This window comes from Coturnix japonica, chromosome 11 (genome assembly GCF_001577835.2).
Source record: "Coturnix japonica isolate 7356 chromosome 11, Coturnix japonica 2.1, whole genome shotgun sequence".
NCBI lineage: Eukaryota > Metazoa > Chordata > Aves > Galliformes > Phasianidae > Coturnix > Coturnix japonica.
Window position 1 is genome coordinate 14,390,675 of NC_029526.1, and position 17,335 is coordinate 14,408,009.

General features: G+C 37.0%; 1 protein-coding gene across 5 annotated transcripts in view; it reads left to right on the forward strand.

Moving 5' to 3' along the window:
- The window catches only part of CDH13 (cadherin 13), a 386,189-nt gene that overhangs the window by 228,177 nt on the left and 140,677 nt on the right, over positions 1–17,335 (forward strand). For all 5 annotated transcript variants that reach the window (XM_015874146.2, XM_015874147.2, XM_032447005.1 and 2 more), the window contains one exon: positions 827–971. In XM_015874146.2, the coding sequence (XP_015729632.1) occupies positions 827–971 (145 nt within the window). The remainder of the gene's footprint in view (positions 1–826; positions 972–17,335) is intronic.

Genomic DNA, 17,335 nt, shown 5'->3' on the forward strand with positions numbered 1-17,335 from the left:
TAAGTGAGAATGAGCAAAGTGAGTAGATGATAAAATGGACTCTGATACTATTTACAATATTGTCATGCCCCACAAATATAACTATGAATGTGGGATGTCATTATAAGTATAATACATATGGCATGTGATATAATAACCACCTATTTTAATAAGGAATTAGGGTTTTGACCTAATTCTTTCCTAGCACAATTTATCACTAACTTATAAATAACTTACAGGTGTAAGACATGGCAATGAAGAATTAATTAATAGAATAAAAAATGTTCAGAGACTTCCAGCCCCTGCTGCTACTACTGTCTTGGGAAAAGACTGGAAAAGGGTGGTTTTAACATCTGTGCTGCGGTTCACTTTCTGGCTGGCTTAACTCTATTTAAAGAGTTGAATCGAGGGTTGGGTAGAGTAGGTGAAGATGACAGCTATTTCTGATATGTTTATTACTGTTTTTACTGGTGTCATGGTAAGGAGAGAATTGCAAATACACAGTGCTGCTGCAATTGAAATTGGCCTTTTCTGTTATCAGGTGTGAGCAGTTTTAGTATGGTTCACCCTGATGACTAAGTTTTAGTAACTTGTGTGTTTTCCATTGTGAGTGAATTGATACACATCTTCAGAGAATAAGCTATTTTCAAGATATTAAAGGGTGTCTTGGTGTGAATGTACATTTATCTTCCACTTAGATTTTTAAATCTGCTCTGAGCCCAGTCTAAAATAATGGTCTGCAAGTTCTATACCTGGTAACCACACCACTGATAGGAACTATTTTTCTCTTGCCATTCAATGTGATAAGGAACTAACAATTTTATTCTCTCTCTTTTTGTTTATACAGCTGGAAGTTGAGGTAACAGATTTAAGTGGGAAAGTCATCGATGGCCCAGTCCGCCTGGATATTTCAGTTATTGATCAAAATGATAACAGGCCCATGTTCAAAGAAGGACCCTATGTTGGTCACGTCATGGAGGGCTCCCCTACAGGTAAGTCCACGCTGTTTTGTGTAAATAAGCCTTGAGAAATTCTGTGTTGCTAAATGCATTATTTCCATGTCATGTGATCTTCCTTGCTGGTTTTATGACATAGTAAATTCATTTCCTGATTAAGAAGGTGAGAGCAACCCATTTTGGACAATAGGTAATGTGTGGTTTTTTTCAAGTCCCTCCAGCAAAAAAAAAAAAAAAAAAAAAAAAAAGCAAAATTAACATGACAGCCATGGTTTAGATTGGAATCAATGAAAACAACCTCTTGGGTGTGATTGATTCAAATCAAATTGCGTGTAGAATTTGCAGTTTAGGGTGGGTTAGATATAAGCAGGACCAGTTATAATTATCTATCTTGCCTCAAATTATATAAACAACAGGTATAAATGGAAATAGCATCATGAAATGTTAGTATTGTAGTGAGGATTCCACAGTTACATACTTTGGTGTTTGATAGAATGCTTGCAACAAAGTGCACTTTAATAATTGAAGTCAGTAATGAAAATGTTCTGATAATGTTCTGGTTAAACTGACTTTTACTGGATTTCATCATCAAATAAGATATTGTTCCAGGTGTCAATTTGAGCACAAATGACCATCCTAGCTAAACTCTTCCTGCAGATGCAGGCTGAATTAGTTCTCTTCTGCTTTGTCCTCAGCTGTTGTGCAGTTTTGTCAGTTTTTAAGCAGCTGCTGTGTTCCACTCCAGAGATAACTGTTGCATTTGTAAGCACTAGTTTTATAATCACACTACAATATAATCTTGAACTTGGTGGAAGGAAATCCATGTCAATTCACAGACATTAATGGGAAATTGTTACTCTACATTCTACAGGAAGTGGAATTGTGCACTACATGTCTCCCTATCTGTGACTGAATGCAAGATTTTTATCTGATAAACTTCAGAGTTGGTGGCTATATATTTAAAAACAAAAGCAATTGAAAAATAAGCTTTTTTATCCTATTTTTTTTTTTCTTGTTGAGTACTGAAGTCTCTCATGTCTTGTGATTGAGTTCAACATATATTATTATAATGGTGGAATAGTAGCTGAGCCTGATTCAGTGACACCTATGGCTTTTTTTTTATTGTCTGTAATGGGCTTTGTATTAACTGTACTGATAACTTAGAAAACAAAAAGGTGAGAAATTATGACCCAGTTTATTTCCTATTGATCTCTGGTGTATCAATCTGCCATTTCTTGGGTGTAGGGTCTGTGCCCTACTGCAGACTTACCTCAGCAAGTTCACGTGTGACTCACTTTATTGATTACACAAGCAGGTGAAAATGTTTAGATATGTTTCACTAAAGACTGGAAAGTGAAGGCTGGTTAAATGAATGTGGCACTCAATTGAATTGCTGTAAGCATTTAGCAGAAATGATTTTAAACATATTTGATGCTATGTTACTTATAACAACGTGCTGCAAGCCCAGTAGAGTAAAAGCTTAACTGGGGGGAAAACACCACTGCTCAGGAATTGCATGACAAAAACAGACAAACAAAAAGACCCACTTGCTTTCTGTGATACACGATAGCCTGAACACACTGTGTTGCAGACCAGGACTGATAGATGTCTAGAAATAATTGCTGTAAATATAGGGACTTCTAAAGACCTTAGAAGCAAACAGGAGGAATGAAGAATGGAACTAGCCTAGAGGAAAGCTCAGTATCATGAATTGTTTAGATTGTTAAAGTATGGGGTAAGGACTGATGCACTGAATAAATATTATTGATAGCTATGTGTTTTGTAAATGTGTGTGGCTGTGGTTCAGATAAATAATGAAAACTACTTCTGAAGTTGGCAGCTGTTTATTGGGAGTAACCTGACAGGTTTATTTTTTTTTAATACTTCTTCTAATAGCAAGAAGTTTAGTATGTAAATGAATATAAATGAGGTTGGATATGATAGATTATAATCAAAAGATGCCTGGCGAGGCTGGCCTGGTAAAATGGCAAAGATAGGTAAGACATCTTGATGTCATATGCACCAGTTGCCATCCTTGATACATTTCTATTATTATGCTAGAGTTTTCTGGACTGTGTTTTTTTCATTCCTTGAATTGCTTTCCGATCTGTGAGTTAAGGTCACTAAAGTTTTAAAATGACTAATATTGCATTGAATCTGGTGAACTCCCCAGAACTACTTCTTTCTTGAGACCTATAATTCCAATAATATGGGAGAAGCTACAGGGGTGCTTTTAAGAGCTTTCACAAAGAGCCATCAGAAGAGACTAGTAAAGCATAAGTACCTTTTTATCCAAGGTAAAAGTAACATCTGAAGCTTCCCAGTGCCCTCTGATTCTGTCTGCATCAATGTTAAGATGGTACTTCTCCATACTTCAGTCTTTCCTTTTTGTCACAAAAGTTACCATATGTGTCCTTGTGTGGTTATTTCATATAGTGCACATGTTTTGAAAAGAAAGATGGTCTTCCTAGGAGGTTAATTGGGAGTCAGTGCAGGATATCAAAACCCAAACAGCATTAAAGAAATATGGTGTCAATATCCACACCTTTTTAGCACAGGAACTAAGTATTGCTTGATGGTGTGAGACTGAAGAGGAATGCAGGTTATATAAAAGTATTGTGCTTATTATTTGTGCTTTGCTCAATTTTAATCAAAGTATGTCAGGATGATTTCCAAAGTTCCACAAAGAAAATCTGTGGCTGAGTTGGAGGAATGAAAACATAGCGTGAAATTATTTCACCAAATAAAACTGTTTGTACAGCACGGTATGCAGGGGAAAGTACTTTAAAAGTGGCTTTAACGAAGATTGAATTCATGGCCATAATCAGAATCAAATACAGATGTACATTTTGATAGATGCTATCATACTTCTAAGTAAAGCGTGTACTTGAAGTACTGCTGACATCAGTGATGATCTTAAAACAGTGGGGAAAAATAAATTGAAGATAATCACCAAAAATGGCTTTGTGCTTCCAGTGTATAAAAAGGAAAATCAAATATGAATACTACTTTTGATATTTCTTTTTAGTGTCAGGAATTACAATCAACACTTTGGAGTATGCTGCTAAAAGAAACCAAACAGCTTCCCTGCTGTGTGTTGTGTCATGCAAAGTAATTCCACAGAAATATTGACATATTTGAGTACTAGAAAGTAATTTAATGCATTTGGTGTGAATATTAATGATAGGAGGCTCATCGTATTGGAAGCTAAATATATAATTGCTTACCAAGTCCTGTCTTGTTCCCAACTGGGTGGGCATGGTCTGTTAACTCTGGGGGCAGCATGTATCTCATTTTATGCTTATTATTTATTATACTAGTTTGATCCTCTGGCTGGCCCATTTGCAAGGACAAGAAATAGGGAGCCACTCCTCTTCTTCTTCAAGACACGGGGAAATGGTTTTAAGTTGAAAGAGGGAAGATTTAGGTTGGATGTTAAGGGGAAGTTCTTCACTAGGAGAGTGGTTAGGCCCTGGAACAGGCTGCCCAGGGAGGTTGTGGATGCCCCAGCCCTGGAGGTGTTCAAGACCAGGTTGGACAGGGCCCTGGGCAACCTAATCTAGTAAATGTGTATGTTTGGTGGCCCTGCCAGGCAGGGGGGTTGGAACTACATGATCCTTGAGGTACCTTCCAACCCAGGTCATTCAATGATTCTTCAGCACCAGACAGAGTTCAATTGGATTTCTTCTAACTCTTTAGTGAACTGTTTAGTTTGCTTGTTGTCCTTCCTGCTAAAAGGAGCTTTTTCTCCTTCTGTCTGCTGCTTGCAGTAGTATATCAATAATGAGTCTTGAGCCAGATCAGCATTCATGCCTGATGCTGAAGGTTATGAATACATTGGGGTCTCTTCATCCTGGAAGCTTCACATAGAGCATTCAAAGTAGTGTACTGCAAGAAATAGAAAAATGAGAACAAAAATAGTTAGCTCTTTGGGCATGTTTTATATTATAGCCCAGATTAATTAAATAAAAATAAGAATGTTTCCTAATTGAACAAAAAGCAATCCACAATCCTTTATTTCCTAAGGGCTGAGATCCTTTTGGGTTACCTGAAAAACTGTGTCTCATTGTGACTGTGTAGTACAATCTGTAGTTCTTTGCAGATGAATATTCATGTGTTAATTAAGTTTCCAGTGTGGTTTTTCATCTGCTTATGTACCCTTACTTAAGCAGAGAAGGATGAGCTTAAAAGGTTTGAGTAGCTTAGACACATGAGATGACCTTACTCATAAAATCAATTCATTGAAATATTGGAGAGAAGGATGCTACAGCCCTCTTGATGAGGCTTCATTAGTGTTATAGAAAGTTGGTTTGTGTTGATTCAGAGTCACTGCTTCCCATTGCCTATCTGCAGGCCAGCAGCCCTGCAGGCTATAAGGCAGGCTGTGCTTTTAGGCAGTGGTTGTCAGTGTCCACACAGCTGTGTTTCATTCAAACCCTTTCAAGTGTGTGGAAAAAGGTGTTAAATCTTTGCAGCTTGCAATCCTGTGCCATATATTTATTATATGATTTGGCGACCGATGGCAGTAGGTGCAGCAGCTGAAGCACTATCCCTGCTTTTTTGTCCTCTCTCTCAGCTGGATGTAAATCTTGGAATTGTGTTACCAGGTTTTATAACAATGGGGCATCATTTCCTTTGACAGTAATGCTATGGTGTGGCCACTGTTCCAAGTGCTGAGTGGAAAAAGCCCTGTAAATTGTCAGTGCAGGCAGGGTTTGACTGCCTCAGTGCACAATGCCAGGGTCAGCCAATAGAGAAATCAACACTATTTTTATTGTGAAAGACATGCATAGCTGAATAGAAAACATGCAATTGTGGGATGGCAGGATTATTTTTTGCCTTATAGGTTAAACAGTTTATTTTCCCCAATGTTATTTCAAAGATACCATTGGATCAGGTCTTTAAGAGAGAGAGAGAGAAAACCCTGTTTTTACACTGTAAGCTAATTTTTTTTTTTTTTCTTCATGTTTTGCCCTGTATTCCACACGTCTCTTGGGGTTTAAATTGCTCTATTTGGTCCCAAGATGTCAAAGAGCAATTGAACACTGGTACAGCTGAATGCGAGATACGAAAAATATCCTTAGAAATAATGACTGGGCAGTAAGAGAACATAGAAGTCATAATAAGTAGTTGATTGCATAGTACAAGTTATTCAAAGAAATATTGATAGTGTAGTTTTGCTGTTGCATGTGAAGGAACCCTTACCCTTCCAAAACAAAATAAACCCAACCCCACATTTGTAACTTTCATTTTTAGCAACTACAGAACATCAAGTGTGTATGTAATCCAAACAGTTGCCAGAAGTGACATGTTTGAAGCCAATGTATACATTCTTTTGTCTATTTTCTACTTAAGAATGAGTGTGAGATAACAGACGATGGTGTGTTTGAAAGAATCTTTGAGGAGTTTGAAATTTGTCTCTGTTTTTCAACTACTGAAAAAGTGAAAGTATTCAAGTTCTCCTCGAAGAGAATTTCTGCAATGAATCTAAATTAATTCAACTTTGAAGCCATCTCAAAGCAGTTGATAAGAAAATGTCATAGTGGAACAATTTCACATAGTTGACTTTTAACACTCTGAATTGTTTTTCTTATTCTCTCCATATAAAAATTCTGGAGGAATTGACCTAATCTTTCAAAATGTTTCAGTTGCAACAGAATTGCAACAAAGCAAGTATTTTATTATCATAATAGGTCCAATAAGTTTTCTTGTTTGCCTGCAAAGAACGTTTGTTTTGATGCTTACTGTTATTGTGTCTCTGTAACACTTCAAATCAGATCACTATGTAAGAAAAATAAGAACCATAGAGTAGTCAGTGTAGGCTTCAACTGCACTATCTGTGACAATGTTACCTGCTCCTTCTTGAAGTATTCTAAGTGTTCAGTATTTAGTTGATTGCCCCTGTTAGGATCTTGCTCTGAAATCGTTGATCGATTCCCTAATACTGGTCAAAAATATGACTTTATTAGCTGAGTGTGTACCCCGTTCTAGTAAATTACTTAGATGTGGTACATAATTACTGCTATAGCATTCTGACTTATCTTTCTGTTGGATGGCTTTGCACATACCTTCCAAACAGAAGTGTTTGCTTCCAAGCCAGGAGTAGGTTATACTTGATATATCTATCTATATATATATATGGCATCAGTGTCTGAGTTGGATTCTGCCCAGGACTTTTGTTTTGAAATTCAATTCACTACATTTTTTTATTTCCTATTATGTTGCATGAATCGTTAATTAATGTCATTGATCTTGTAGTTTCAATTGTTTAGCATCTGCAAAACCTTTGCTGGGAAACTTCATAACTAAGTATTTCTACCAAAAGCTCTTGCAGTAAATCCTCTGATTCAGCACCTAGGTAGCACTTTTACTCTTCAAAAAGTTCTCCTTTGGGGTAAAGCACCAATTATAAAAGTGCAATCACAGCGGTTGCATGATATTAAAATAAAACCTATGCAGTAGCATATAATAGCAAATAAGACTATTAAACAATATATGGTTCTCTTCTCTATGCAGGATTAGGTTCTTACTCCCACAGGCTGTATAAGTGCTACGCTTTAGAGGAATTGTAAACATTTGCAGGATTGGATTGTTCTTGAGAGCTCTGGAATGAAGCCAGGCTGAGCCCAAGACTGGCAAACAATGCGCTGTTCAGTTTGAATTATACCTGCTTAGGGTTCTTCCACAAAGAGACAGAGGTTTGTGTCTTTAAACCAAGGAGTAAAATGGGATCAGAATTTTTGGTAGCCAGGATCTCCATTACACTCAGGAGCAGTAGTAGCAGCAACTATGTAAAAGCAATTCAAGAAAAATCTAGATGAAAACATCTGGCAAAACCTAAAGTTATCAGATGAATGATTTTGTGAGGGCTGTTGGTACTGTTGTTGATTGAATACCTCCAAATTACTGTAACTTCTGGTCAGATTTTGAGTACTCATGTAATGCAACAAAAATGAAGGATGACTCTGAAAGACAGAGTTGAATTACATCAAAGGTGTGATGTACTGAGGTAGGATGCGTCTATGGTGTAACTGTGAATAAATGACTTTAGTGTTACAAATCATTGTGTTGGAGCAACATATGCAATGTTAGTTTAACAAGTTTTGGTTGTGTAAGTGAAGTTTGATGGAGTTAAGAAAGTTTTAATGGGTGAAACTGTTCTTGTTGTGTCAGTGTTTTTTATTTCCCTTACATATGAAATAAGTGATCCCCAAATCTAGGGACAGGATTTGGTATAGGAACTCAGTGCTCGACTGCAATAGAGAAAGACTGTGGCTATGGAAAACAAAAGTAATAGAGTCACATCAGCATTTTGTAACAGACAGTGTAATGGAACATGAAATTGCGTACATTGCTGTTTGGACACGCTTGCAAACATTACTTTGCAAACTCTTGGTTTTTAATTTAAACAGCCTTTCCTTCTTGGTTCTAAGCCGAACTCTATCATAGTTTCTGTTAACAAAATCTACAGCACTCAAAATCATTATAAGACAAAGAGAAGTTCCTGTTGGGCTGCTTGTGATCTTGCTTATTTGGCAGTTTAATTTTAGGAGGTTACACTTTCAGCAGGTTTGGAAAATGCTGCAGGCTTACTAAATAAGTAAAGAGTTGAAAAACGGATATCTTTCTTCTTAGCAAGGGTAAAATATGTTAATAGTATTTCTTTTCCTTTTCAATTTCGTTTTTTGAAGGTTTGCTAGTTAAGATAATGTAGTTTATCCATCCTTTGGGCTCTTATTTTCTCATTACTACAGCTGTATTCAGGAACTGAAGGTAAAAATTATCAGCTTCAGGCTCCATTGCTGTTGAATCAAGTTTTAAGGTATTTGGGTGGGTTTTTTCCCCCCTCTTTAACAGTAGCATCCTTCTGGAAGCAAACAAAGCTTTTAGTTTTCCACCCTTCCTAGTTTCTAGCTTATAATTTCACTGTCACTTCCACTACAAAGGAACAGGTAAGTGTAGTGAAAGGGCAGAAAAATTCAGAATGCCTTCCTCGGTCTCTACATAGATTCAAATGTCAGTTACAGTATTAGCAGTGTGTGCCTCCTCTCTTGGAGAAGTCCCTGCATGAAAGGATTCAGTGCTGCTGACTGTGCCACCTCCAGCCATGCACTGTAGAGTGGAAAACTGTCAAGAGAACTTTGTGTGGTTTGCTGAATATTGATAACTTTAACTGAATCAGGAAAAAATTTTCTGATTAAAAACAGTGATCATTTTTTCAGACATTTTCTAGAGAGAGAGGGTCTGTGCTAAGCATAGACTGTAATAAAGAAACGGTTCAGCCATTCCTATCATGGCTTAATTAAATACACTTTTGTATGTTGTTATACTTTGTCGTGACTGGTATACCTCAGGCTGCTTTAAGGGTTTTAACTTGTGTGTGTTATAGTGGAGGAAAGATCATTCCTCACTTCTGTAATTTGCCATTTCCCTAAATGTGTCTGTAATAGATTTATGTGGACTGCAGTGGCCAAAGACCTGGAAAAGATCTAAAAGAAGTGAATTAAAAGAACCAGGATGATGTGGGTTTTTGTTCGTAGCTGCTCTTAGTGATTAAACTGTTTTCTCTTGCAAATCTGGTATACCTTAGCTATGGGCTAATCCCTGACATGCGCTAGGAGTTAAGACCTGTTGAATGCTAAGTAGGTGGTGTGGACCAGTATTAATGTAGGGCTGTACAGGAGTCTCCTTATTACTGCTAGCCAAAGGGAAAAAGAAGGGTATTTCATGGTTTGCTACAATGCCTAGGGATATCAAATTTACATATGGCCTAAAACTGCTGATCAGAGCTAATCTCCGTGATCATTATAGCTTGAAGAAAGGTTTAATATTCAGGCTTTTCAGAAGTTTTTCTAAGCAAAAATAGGCTACGGGAAAGTGGGCCATTGGCAAGCCAGGAATGTGTGTTGCTGTCAAGAATTTTAATGGCTTGATGCTCTGAAGTGAGGATCTGCAACCCAGCTTTGTGCTTGGGGAAGTTGTGGCTTCTTTTTTTTCCCCCCACGTTTTCTTATTTTATGAAGTCTGCACTAAAACATGCTTCACCCTACACCTATTTGATAGGTCTTTGGTGCTCAAGAAATAGTGAACATGACTGCTTCAGACAGTTTTGGCATAGTCAGGCATAGCTGTCAAGATTGCCATTGCATGTCCCTAAAATCTCTTCTTCTGGGCAGTTTTCCTGGTATGTATGTCGATCTGCAGTGTAGGCAGATTTATTAGTGCATGGAAAAAAGTGGGGAAAAAGCTGTTCAGGAAAAAAAAATAATCCTGATTTCTCACCACTTCTGTATTTGAATATGTACAAATTCAGTGCCTCCTTTTGTTCTTTATGATCTCAGATTAAAGACAACCGTAATCTGCAGGTAATATACAAGGTGAGACCTGTGCTCACTTCTGAACTCCACACAGCATGTTCCTGAGTTCTATTTTCGTCAAATTTCTTCAAAAATCAGAAGCAGTCATTTCTGAGCAAATGGCAAGATTTGATCTGTGGATACACATTTAGGATTCATGTATAGATGCATTTGCAGATACCCTGCAGGCTTTATACTACTTCTGTTCTTGTAGTTCACATTTACTCTAATGCAGTAGCTGAGAGTTCTAATGTCTTTCTGAAGGAAGTGATTGCCTCTTAATGCAGAGGTGAAAGAATTTTTGAGTAATGAGTCCTGGTCAAAAATGGTGTCTGGGAACTTCTGCTAGTTGAGAACAGCTGCTTAAGGGAAGAAGACTGGGGGGAAAAAAAGTCTCATGTTATTTTTGCTGATGTTTTATTTTCCTGGGGCTCAAAAAAGATGAAAACTGGGGGGGGGGAACCCCACTCCTCTCTGTTTGCTCCAGCTGTAGAGAGGCTGTTACTAATATACTTATGACTGATATCTTTGAGAAGGAACTGATGGGACTCTCACAGATGCTGTTTTTGTACTACTCTGACCAGACTTCATTTTGTCCTTTGTCTCTGATCTCTGTGTAGTTTCCTTTTTTTCCCCTTTGACTGTAGGAAATATAGAATACTTTACACCGCCTAAAGCAGCATGATTCCTCAATCTTTCTGACCTTTCTTAGCTACTGTCATGGTTCCTCTCAAGGCAGATGCCTTTGAGCTCTGAAGGCACAGGCTTGATTCTTTATAAATCAGGAATTTAAACATATTTTTTCCCTGTAGTTCTATTGATCTCCTTTTGCATCCCATTCCCTGTGGATTTCCTTGTGTTAAAATGCAAGACCCTTATTTTAGCTTTAGTTTTGCTTTATTTCCAAAGGGTTAAAGATTTAAGCTAAGTTTTTAAATATGTAAGGCATTTTGTCAAGTGAGCGTCTTGAGTGTTTAAAGTGGCCTTGAAAGTCTCAGCTCTGATGTGAGTGGTAGCCTTGTCAGGGAAATGTGATGGTAAGAATCCATTGCTTGTAAGCTGCCAAGTAATACATATTTCTCTGTATTGATATGAGGCATTCTTTGAATTCAAGTATACATTTATGCAGTTTCCTTTCTTGTGAATCACTCTTGAATAGAGGTGTCAAGAAAACTGGTTGGAGATGGTGGTTCCAAACCCATCTGAAGCATGATGAACACTTCTAGCTGTACATTTTTAATGTGAGCATATCACTTGGGCTTTTCAGACCCATCTGGGAGACCACTGGCATTGGACAAAATGTCAAAACCAAGAGTGGCAACTTCTGCAAGTTATTTTCCTAGAATGTAAAGCTTCATTGATTTTCTTTTTGGAGTGGTGTTGGGTATGATTGAGATGGTTGGCAGCTACAAGTTGCTACAAGGTGAGATATTCTCTGTAGGCTTTGAAAGGTGAATTATAATATTTAGCAGTGTCTGTAAGCGAGGCCAAGCTCTGATATGTCACTTGGAATGAATAACTGTAAAGAATGGCTTACTCCACATAGTCATAGAATAATAAAGGAGGAGGGACCTCTGGAAGCTATGAGGTCCATTCCTTCTTTCAAAACAGGGTCAACTTTATATTTTTGTAAAGACTGGCATGTAATATTAAAGATCTTAGGAGGCATTCAGAAACTGAAACAATTTGAACTATGTTCCCTGAGTAGTTTCTGAAAGGCAGATTGTTTTGGAATGGGCTGTAGCTTATTTAGGTGGAGTAAATGACTGCACAGATGCCAGAAGGATCTGTTCTGTTCCTGTTCAATCTGTTCCAGTTTGATTCTGTTGATGGAACTGGGAAGCAGATGTTTTCCATAGACGAAATCTGTTCTTTTGCCACAGGTCAGCAAAGAGCCCATGCTCTATATCACCTCCTGGGGCAGTTTTCTTATAAGAACTCCAGAGCTTATTTAACTTCTTACTTATAACTATAGCTCTATAAGCAAGAGTTTACATCAAAATATAGACTTTCCCAACTTGTTACCTGAACATAAGTCTTCAAAATGGAACCATAGTTTGTCCAGGAGACTAAAGAATTAAATGGAGTTTAATACTTCTGTTTATTAATTCACTTTAATGTCATGATTTTGAGGTTAAACTCTGGATATTCAGAGCTAAATGTGACAAGTAGAACTGTCTAATAATTACATATGCTAAAATACTAGGTAAAGCTAACAGTGTGTAAGACTCAGTCATGATATTTCTTAATAACTTTATGTTCATTAAGGAAATGCAGGAAAATCTGAGTGAGATTTCTTAGATTCTGCAGTTTGTCTATTGGTGCTCACATTATGTGCAACTGAATGGCAGGATGATCAGCTGTCTGAAGCAAGGGTTCATGTAGCCTTAGAAAAGCTGCCTCAAGGCTGTGCTAGGAACAGAAAGTGTCGGTAGAATGGTAATGAGATTGGTGCTACAACCTTATTTTCCTTTTTGACCCTTATGCATATATACAGGCTCTGCAAAATTGTGTATTTTAAAGCTAAAAGCATTCATTGCATCATACTGGCCACAAATAGTTTTCTGCAATGAATAACTTTATGATCTTGACAAAAAAGAGTGCTCATTAGAGAGAGGAAGGAAAAGGTTTCATTGGTTCTCTGCTCACATCAGCCTATGGATGGAAGGAGTTCTTGGGATTCATAAACTAAAATATACTGAGAGAACTCTAATGAAGAATAGTCCCAAATCATTTAGTAATGAAAGTAAGAGTCAATAGAAGAGAGATAATTGAGGGATGCTTAAGTAGTTCTAGGAAAACATTCTCAGATTTAAAAAGGAAGTTTGTTGTGTTTTATTTTGTTAATGTATCATATCAAGCCCTCCAGGAACTTCCCTAGTGTCATAACATAAATAACTAGCTTGAATATTAGAAGTAATGAAATGCTTAGTGTTCAGAACTCCTTAGTTCTCTATAGCTAAAGGCTGCATGAATATTTACAGTACATAAATTTGTTAAATGATAAATAATGTTGAGCCTCATATTATCTTAGTAACTTTTAATATGTAGAATATGTGGGATTTTGCAAAAATATACAAGGAATTTATAATTACCTGTAATGTTGGGGGAAATATTTATATGCAATGGTAAATATGACAAATGCTTATTGCTTTTATGATACAGTCACCAAAAACCAAAGGGTGATGTTGGCACACAATGTTTTTTAAAATAGTAGCTGTGTTGAGACATAAAAGGTGTTCAGGGAAGCTGAGGATTTGTTTTTGTTTATAAATTTCCTCAGTTTTCAAGATGAAGTACTGACTCTGGTGAATGCGTTGGGGTCTTTGTCTTCACAACTCAAGACTCCTAAGTTGAATTGTAAAAACATTTAAGAGGCTCCAAATGTAATCAGTAACCACCAGAAATGAAAAACAGTTAAAAATTTTGGAAGATCCAGCGTCACTCAAAGTACTTTTGCAATTATCTTCAAAATGAAGCAGAGAAAAAGACAGACATAAAGTAGGAGGATTGGTCTAATAATGAGTTATGTATTGTAGCTTGGTCCTCTACTTCCCTCTAGAGTCAGTGGGAAGAAATAGATGCCTGTAAAGGGTGATTAATCCTCTAATGAGCTAGTGATCCTTGAAAGCTCATATATTAAGTGTCTTGTCATCAATATACTAAATGTTACCCTAGATAACCAAATGCTTGTGAGATGGATGTCATCGGACTGAAATCGGGAAGCTCCTGAAGTTGAATCAACATTTCTCATGACATTCATCTTCACTGTGTGGATGTCTGTCATATAGGTTTAGCCAGGGTAAACACTAGCTGGATATACAGACTGTAGTATGTCACAGAAATCCAATTCTGGAAGTGCTCATATTCTGCCACAGGAAAGGCTAGGGAAATAAAGAAATGAAAAGTTAAGACTCAGATGCTCTCTTGATTAATCTTGTCAACTCTTTTGTACATTTTGATGTTATTACTGGAAGCCTTTCTCAGTCATGGTTGCAGCCTATGTGGCACACAGGCAAGGACTCACATCTGCAGTTATGGTTCACTGAAACTTTGCACAGGAGAGAAAAAAGAAGAATAACTTAAAAGCTTGGTAGAGAAGGATCAGTACAAACATTTTTCTTCATGTTTTGAATGACAAATTTGTTTTTAAAATGCGACATGAAATTGGACAAAAAAAAAATATGGTAAGTTGGAAAAAGCATTGGTTCAACTTCTGCAAATATTTCTATTCACATACTTACGAGAAACTTTTGTTTGTGATCAGAATTGATCTTATTTTTTTGAATGGGACTGCTTTTGTTTTGGCAATTAAAACCATTTTCTAATCATGTGGGCTTAGTGGTGATATCAGTCAGTTTTAATTTAAGCAGATCGGAGCTGATTTTCACTTGAACTTGTGCTTTCTTGTCTTACTGTAAGCTTTTTCTGTCAGTTTAATTTTGTTTTTAATAGATATTCTTTTATTTAAAATAACTTTTTGAAAAGGCATGAAGATTTGTACTGAAACAACCGTCCAATTCTGCAATGAAAAATAGTCTTTATCTATAAAGTATTTGTCCCAGTGTGTAGAATGCAACACAGCTGAAGTGATAGGTTTACTCCCTTCTTCTGCTACAGTTTTTGGTGTTATACCATTCTGGTACATGGAGGAGAATCACAGAAGGTGGCAGCTAAGAAATTTTTAAAGGAAATAGAAGTAGAAGCAGATTTACATTGAGATCCACCTTCCGGTTGAGTGTGTAGTTCCTATTTTTTTTATCTTGGTGTTGTAATCTTCAGGAAGAATGTCTCTCTGGCAGAAATATTGTGGAATTACTAACGCTTCTGGAGAACAGGTCTTGAGTTTCTTCTTGTAAGATAATCATCTGCATTACTTCTGTTTTATACACCGTGAAATTAGAAAGGTTAGGGTCTGTTCAGTTCCTTTTGCGTACATTAATTAATCTTACAAACTCATTCTGAATTAGGTACTGAAAGTTTTTATTTCTCCATTTCAAAAGAAAAGCTGCAAAGCGTCACAATGAAGGTTAGTTATTGAGCACTTAGCTGTATTCAATCCATGTACATGTCTATTTCTTCTTTGGTTTGTGCCATTGCAAACTGTTCCCCATAGGATTTCTCCCTTTGCAAAAGGCCGTGGGGAGAAGGGAAGGAGGCTGTATAGTTAATACAGGGGCTGGCAACGGGTTTAAAAAAAATACTACTTTTTCCTTCCTAGCATTAGTCTTCTGCTTAACTTTACCCATTAAACACCAAAGATATCAACACGTTATTTCCTTGCTTTAAGTTAATTAGATGGGTCTTTATTTTCACAGACATTTTTGTGTTATTCACCACAGTTGAGATAATAGCAGACTGGAAATGTAATTTGGGTACTGACTCAAAGTCTTCTATATCTATGATACCTATTTATAAATAACAATTCTCTAGAGGTGGCATTATAAAAACACTCAATAGGAACCAAATTGATAATGTAATTAATGTATATTAAGGAACAAGCTTCTCCTTGTATACTTGGTCATTTGGGAGTTCTGTGGAAAAGGCAAACTGTTCTATAAAATTATCTGGCCCTATTTCTTTCTACAAGAAAGCTCAAATAACTGTTAACATACCTATTCATTCATTTTCACTTAGAGCTGTAACCTGGCAGAATGTTGAAAGCAATGTAGTGTAATAGCTTCCTAATTTCAGGTGTAACTTGTAGGTCCAAGATGCTTTGAGTAGATTCCTTCATGTATAGAGAGAGAAGCAAGAAAGAAGTGGGGTGAGGGAGGGAAGGCAGGGAAGGGGGAGCTGAAGAAGGAGCCAAAGTATGGCTTTGATAGATACTAGGTATCAGGGATAGATTCAGATGTGCAGTAGTAACTGGGAAGTGGAAGAGAGATGCAGTGCCACTGGGCTGTATATTCTGTTGTGCAAACTGTTTGCTTGTGTACTGTCCTAGAATAAAGACAATGTTGTTTTGAGTGTTGGCAGCTAGCTGGCTTAAATTCAATTCGTTGATAACTTGGCACTACCACTGCCAGTGAGATAACATTTTATAACTATATTGGCAGTCTAAGGGCTGTTTTGTACTGTTTCAGAACTGGCCCTGTCTTCAAAACTGTGATTAACAGTTGTGAATTAATCAGCCCTGTATGTCCACCCAAATTCACTTTCCAAATGCTGTCTTCTTTTAGATGCTACAGAAGTCTGGGTCTGACAAAGGTTACCCTGACCAAGTCTTGTTCTCTTTTCACATTGTAGACGAGTATTGAGCATGAGAGAAGCAGGATAAAGAGAAGGGCTTATAACTTTTTAGCTCTGGCTTCAGAGGCAATATTGGTAGTCTTTGTGCAGAAAAGCACTACTATTCTAGTAATGAGTAGTGGAAGATGGGATAGAAGTAAATTTAAATGACATCTCTGAGCCCCTGCTTTAAGTTATTCTATGGAAGGTTACAGTCTTCATTGCAAAATGGTATTTTAAAAATAGCTTTGCAGTGATTGTAGGACATGATAATCTGATTCTGATTGCTATTCTAAATTCATTTATTGCTATACAAGCAAAAAATAAAAAAATAAAAAAAAATTGTGGGAACTTTACAGATTAAGGAGCATAGATTGTATTTTTTTTCTCCACTGTTGAAGAGAAAGTGCACTTTTAGGCGTCCTCCCTGTGCTATGTGTTGCACTAGATGTCCTGGGTAGGCCATGTGGACACTCTTCCCAGCTTGTCACAGTCCCGCTGGGCTGTTACAGTTTGCACTTATGGGGAAGTTAGATCTTTATAAAGTCAACTTCCATGAGATTGCTTAACATTGAGTTAGATATTCCTTTCCACTAATTTATTATCTATCTGTCACAATCTAGCCATGGAGTAAAAGTAAATCAAAACACAAATTTCTTTCTTTAATTTGTATGTCAGACTCAAAAGCAAAAGATGACTGCATGAGGCATCAAACTTGCATTTCTTCTCATGAGGGAGGGGGAGTTGGGAAATTATGGCTTGTCAGCTTTTTGGTTGTGTTTTCTTGTTGTTTTTTTTATTTGGTTTTCCTTC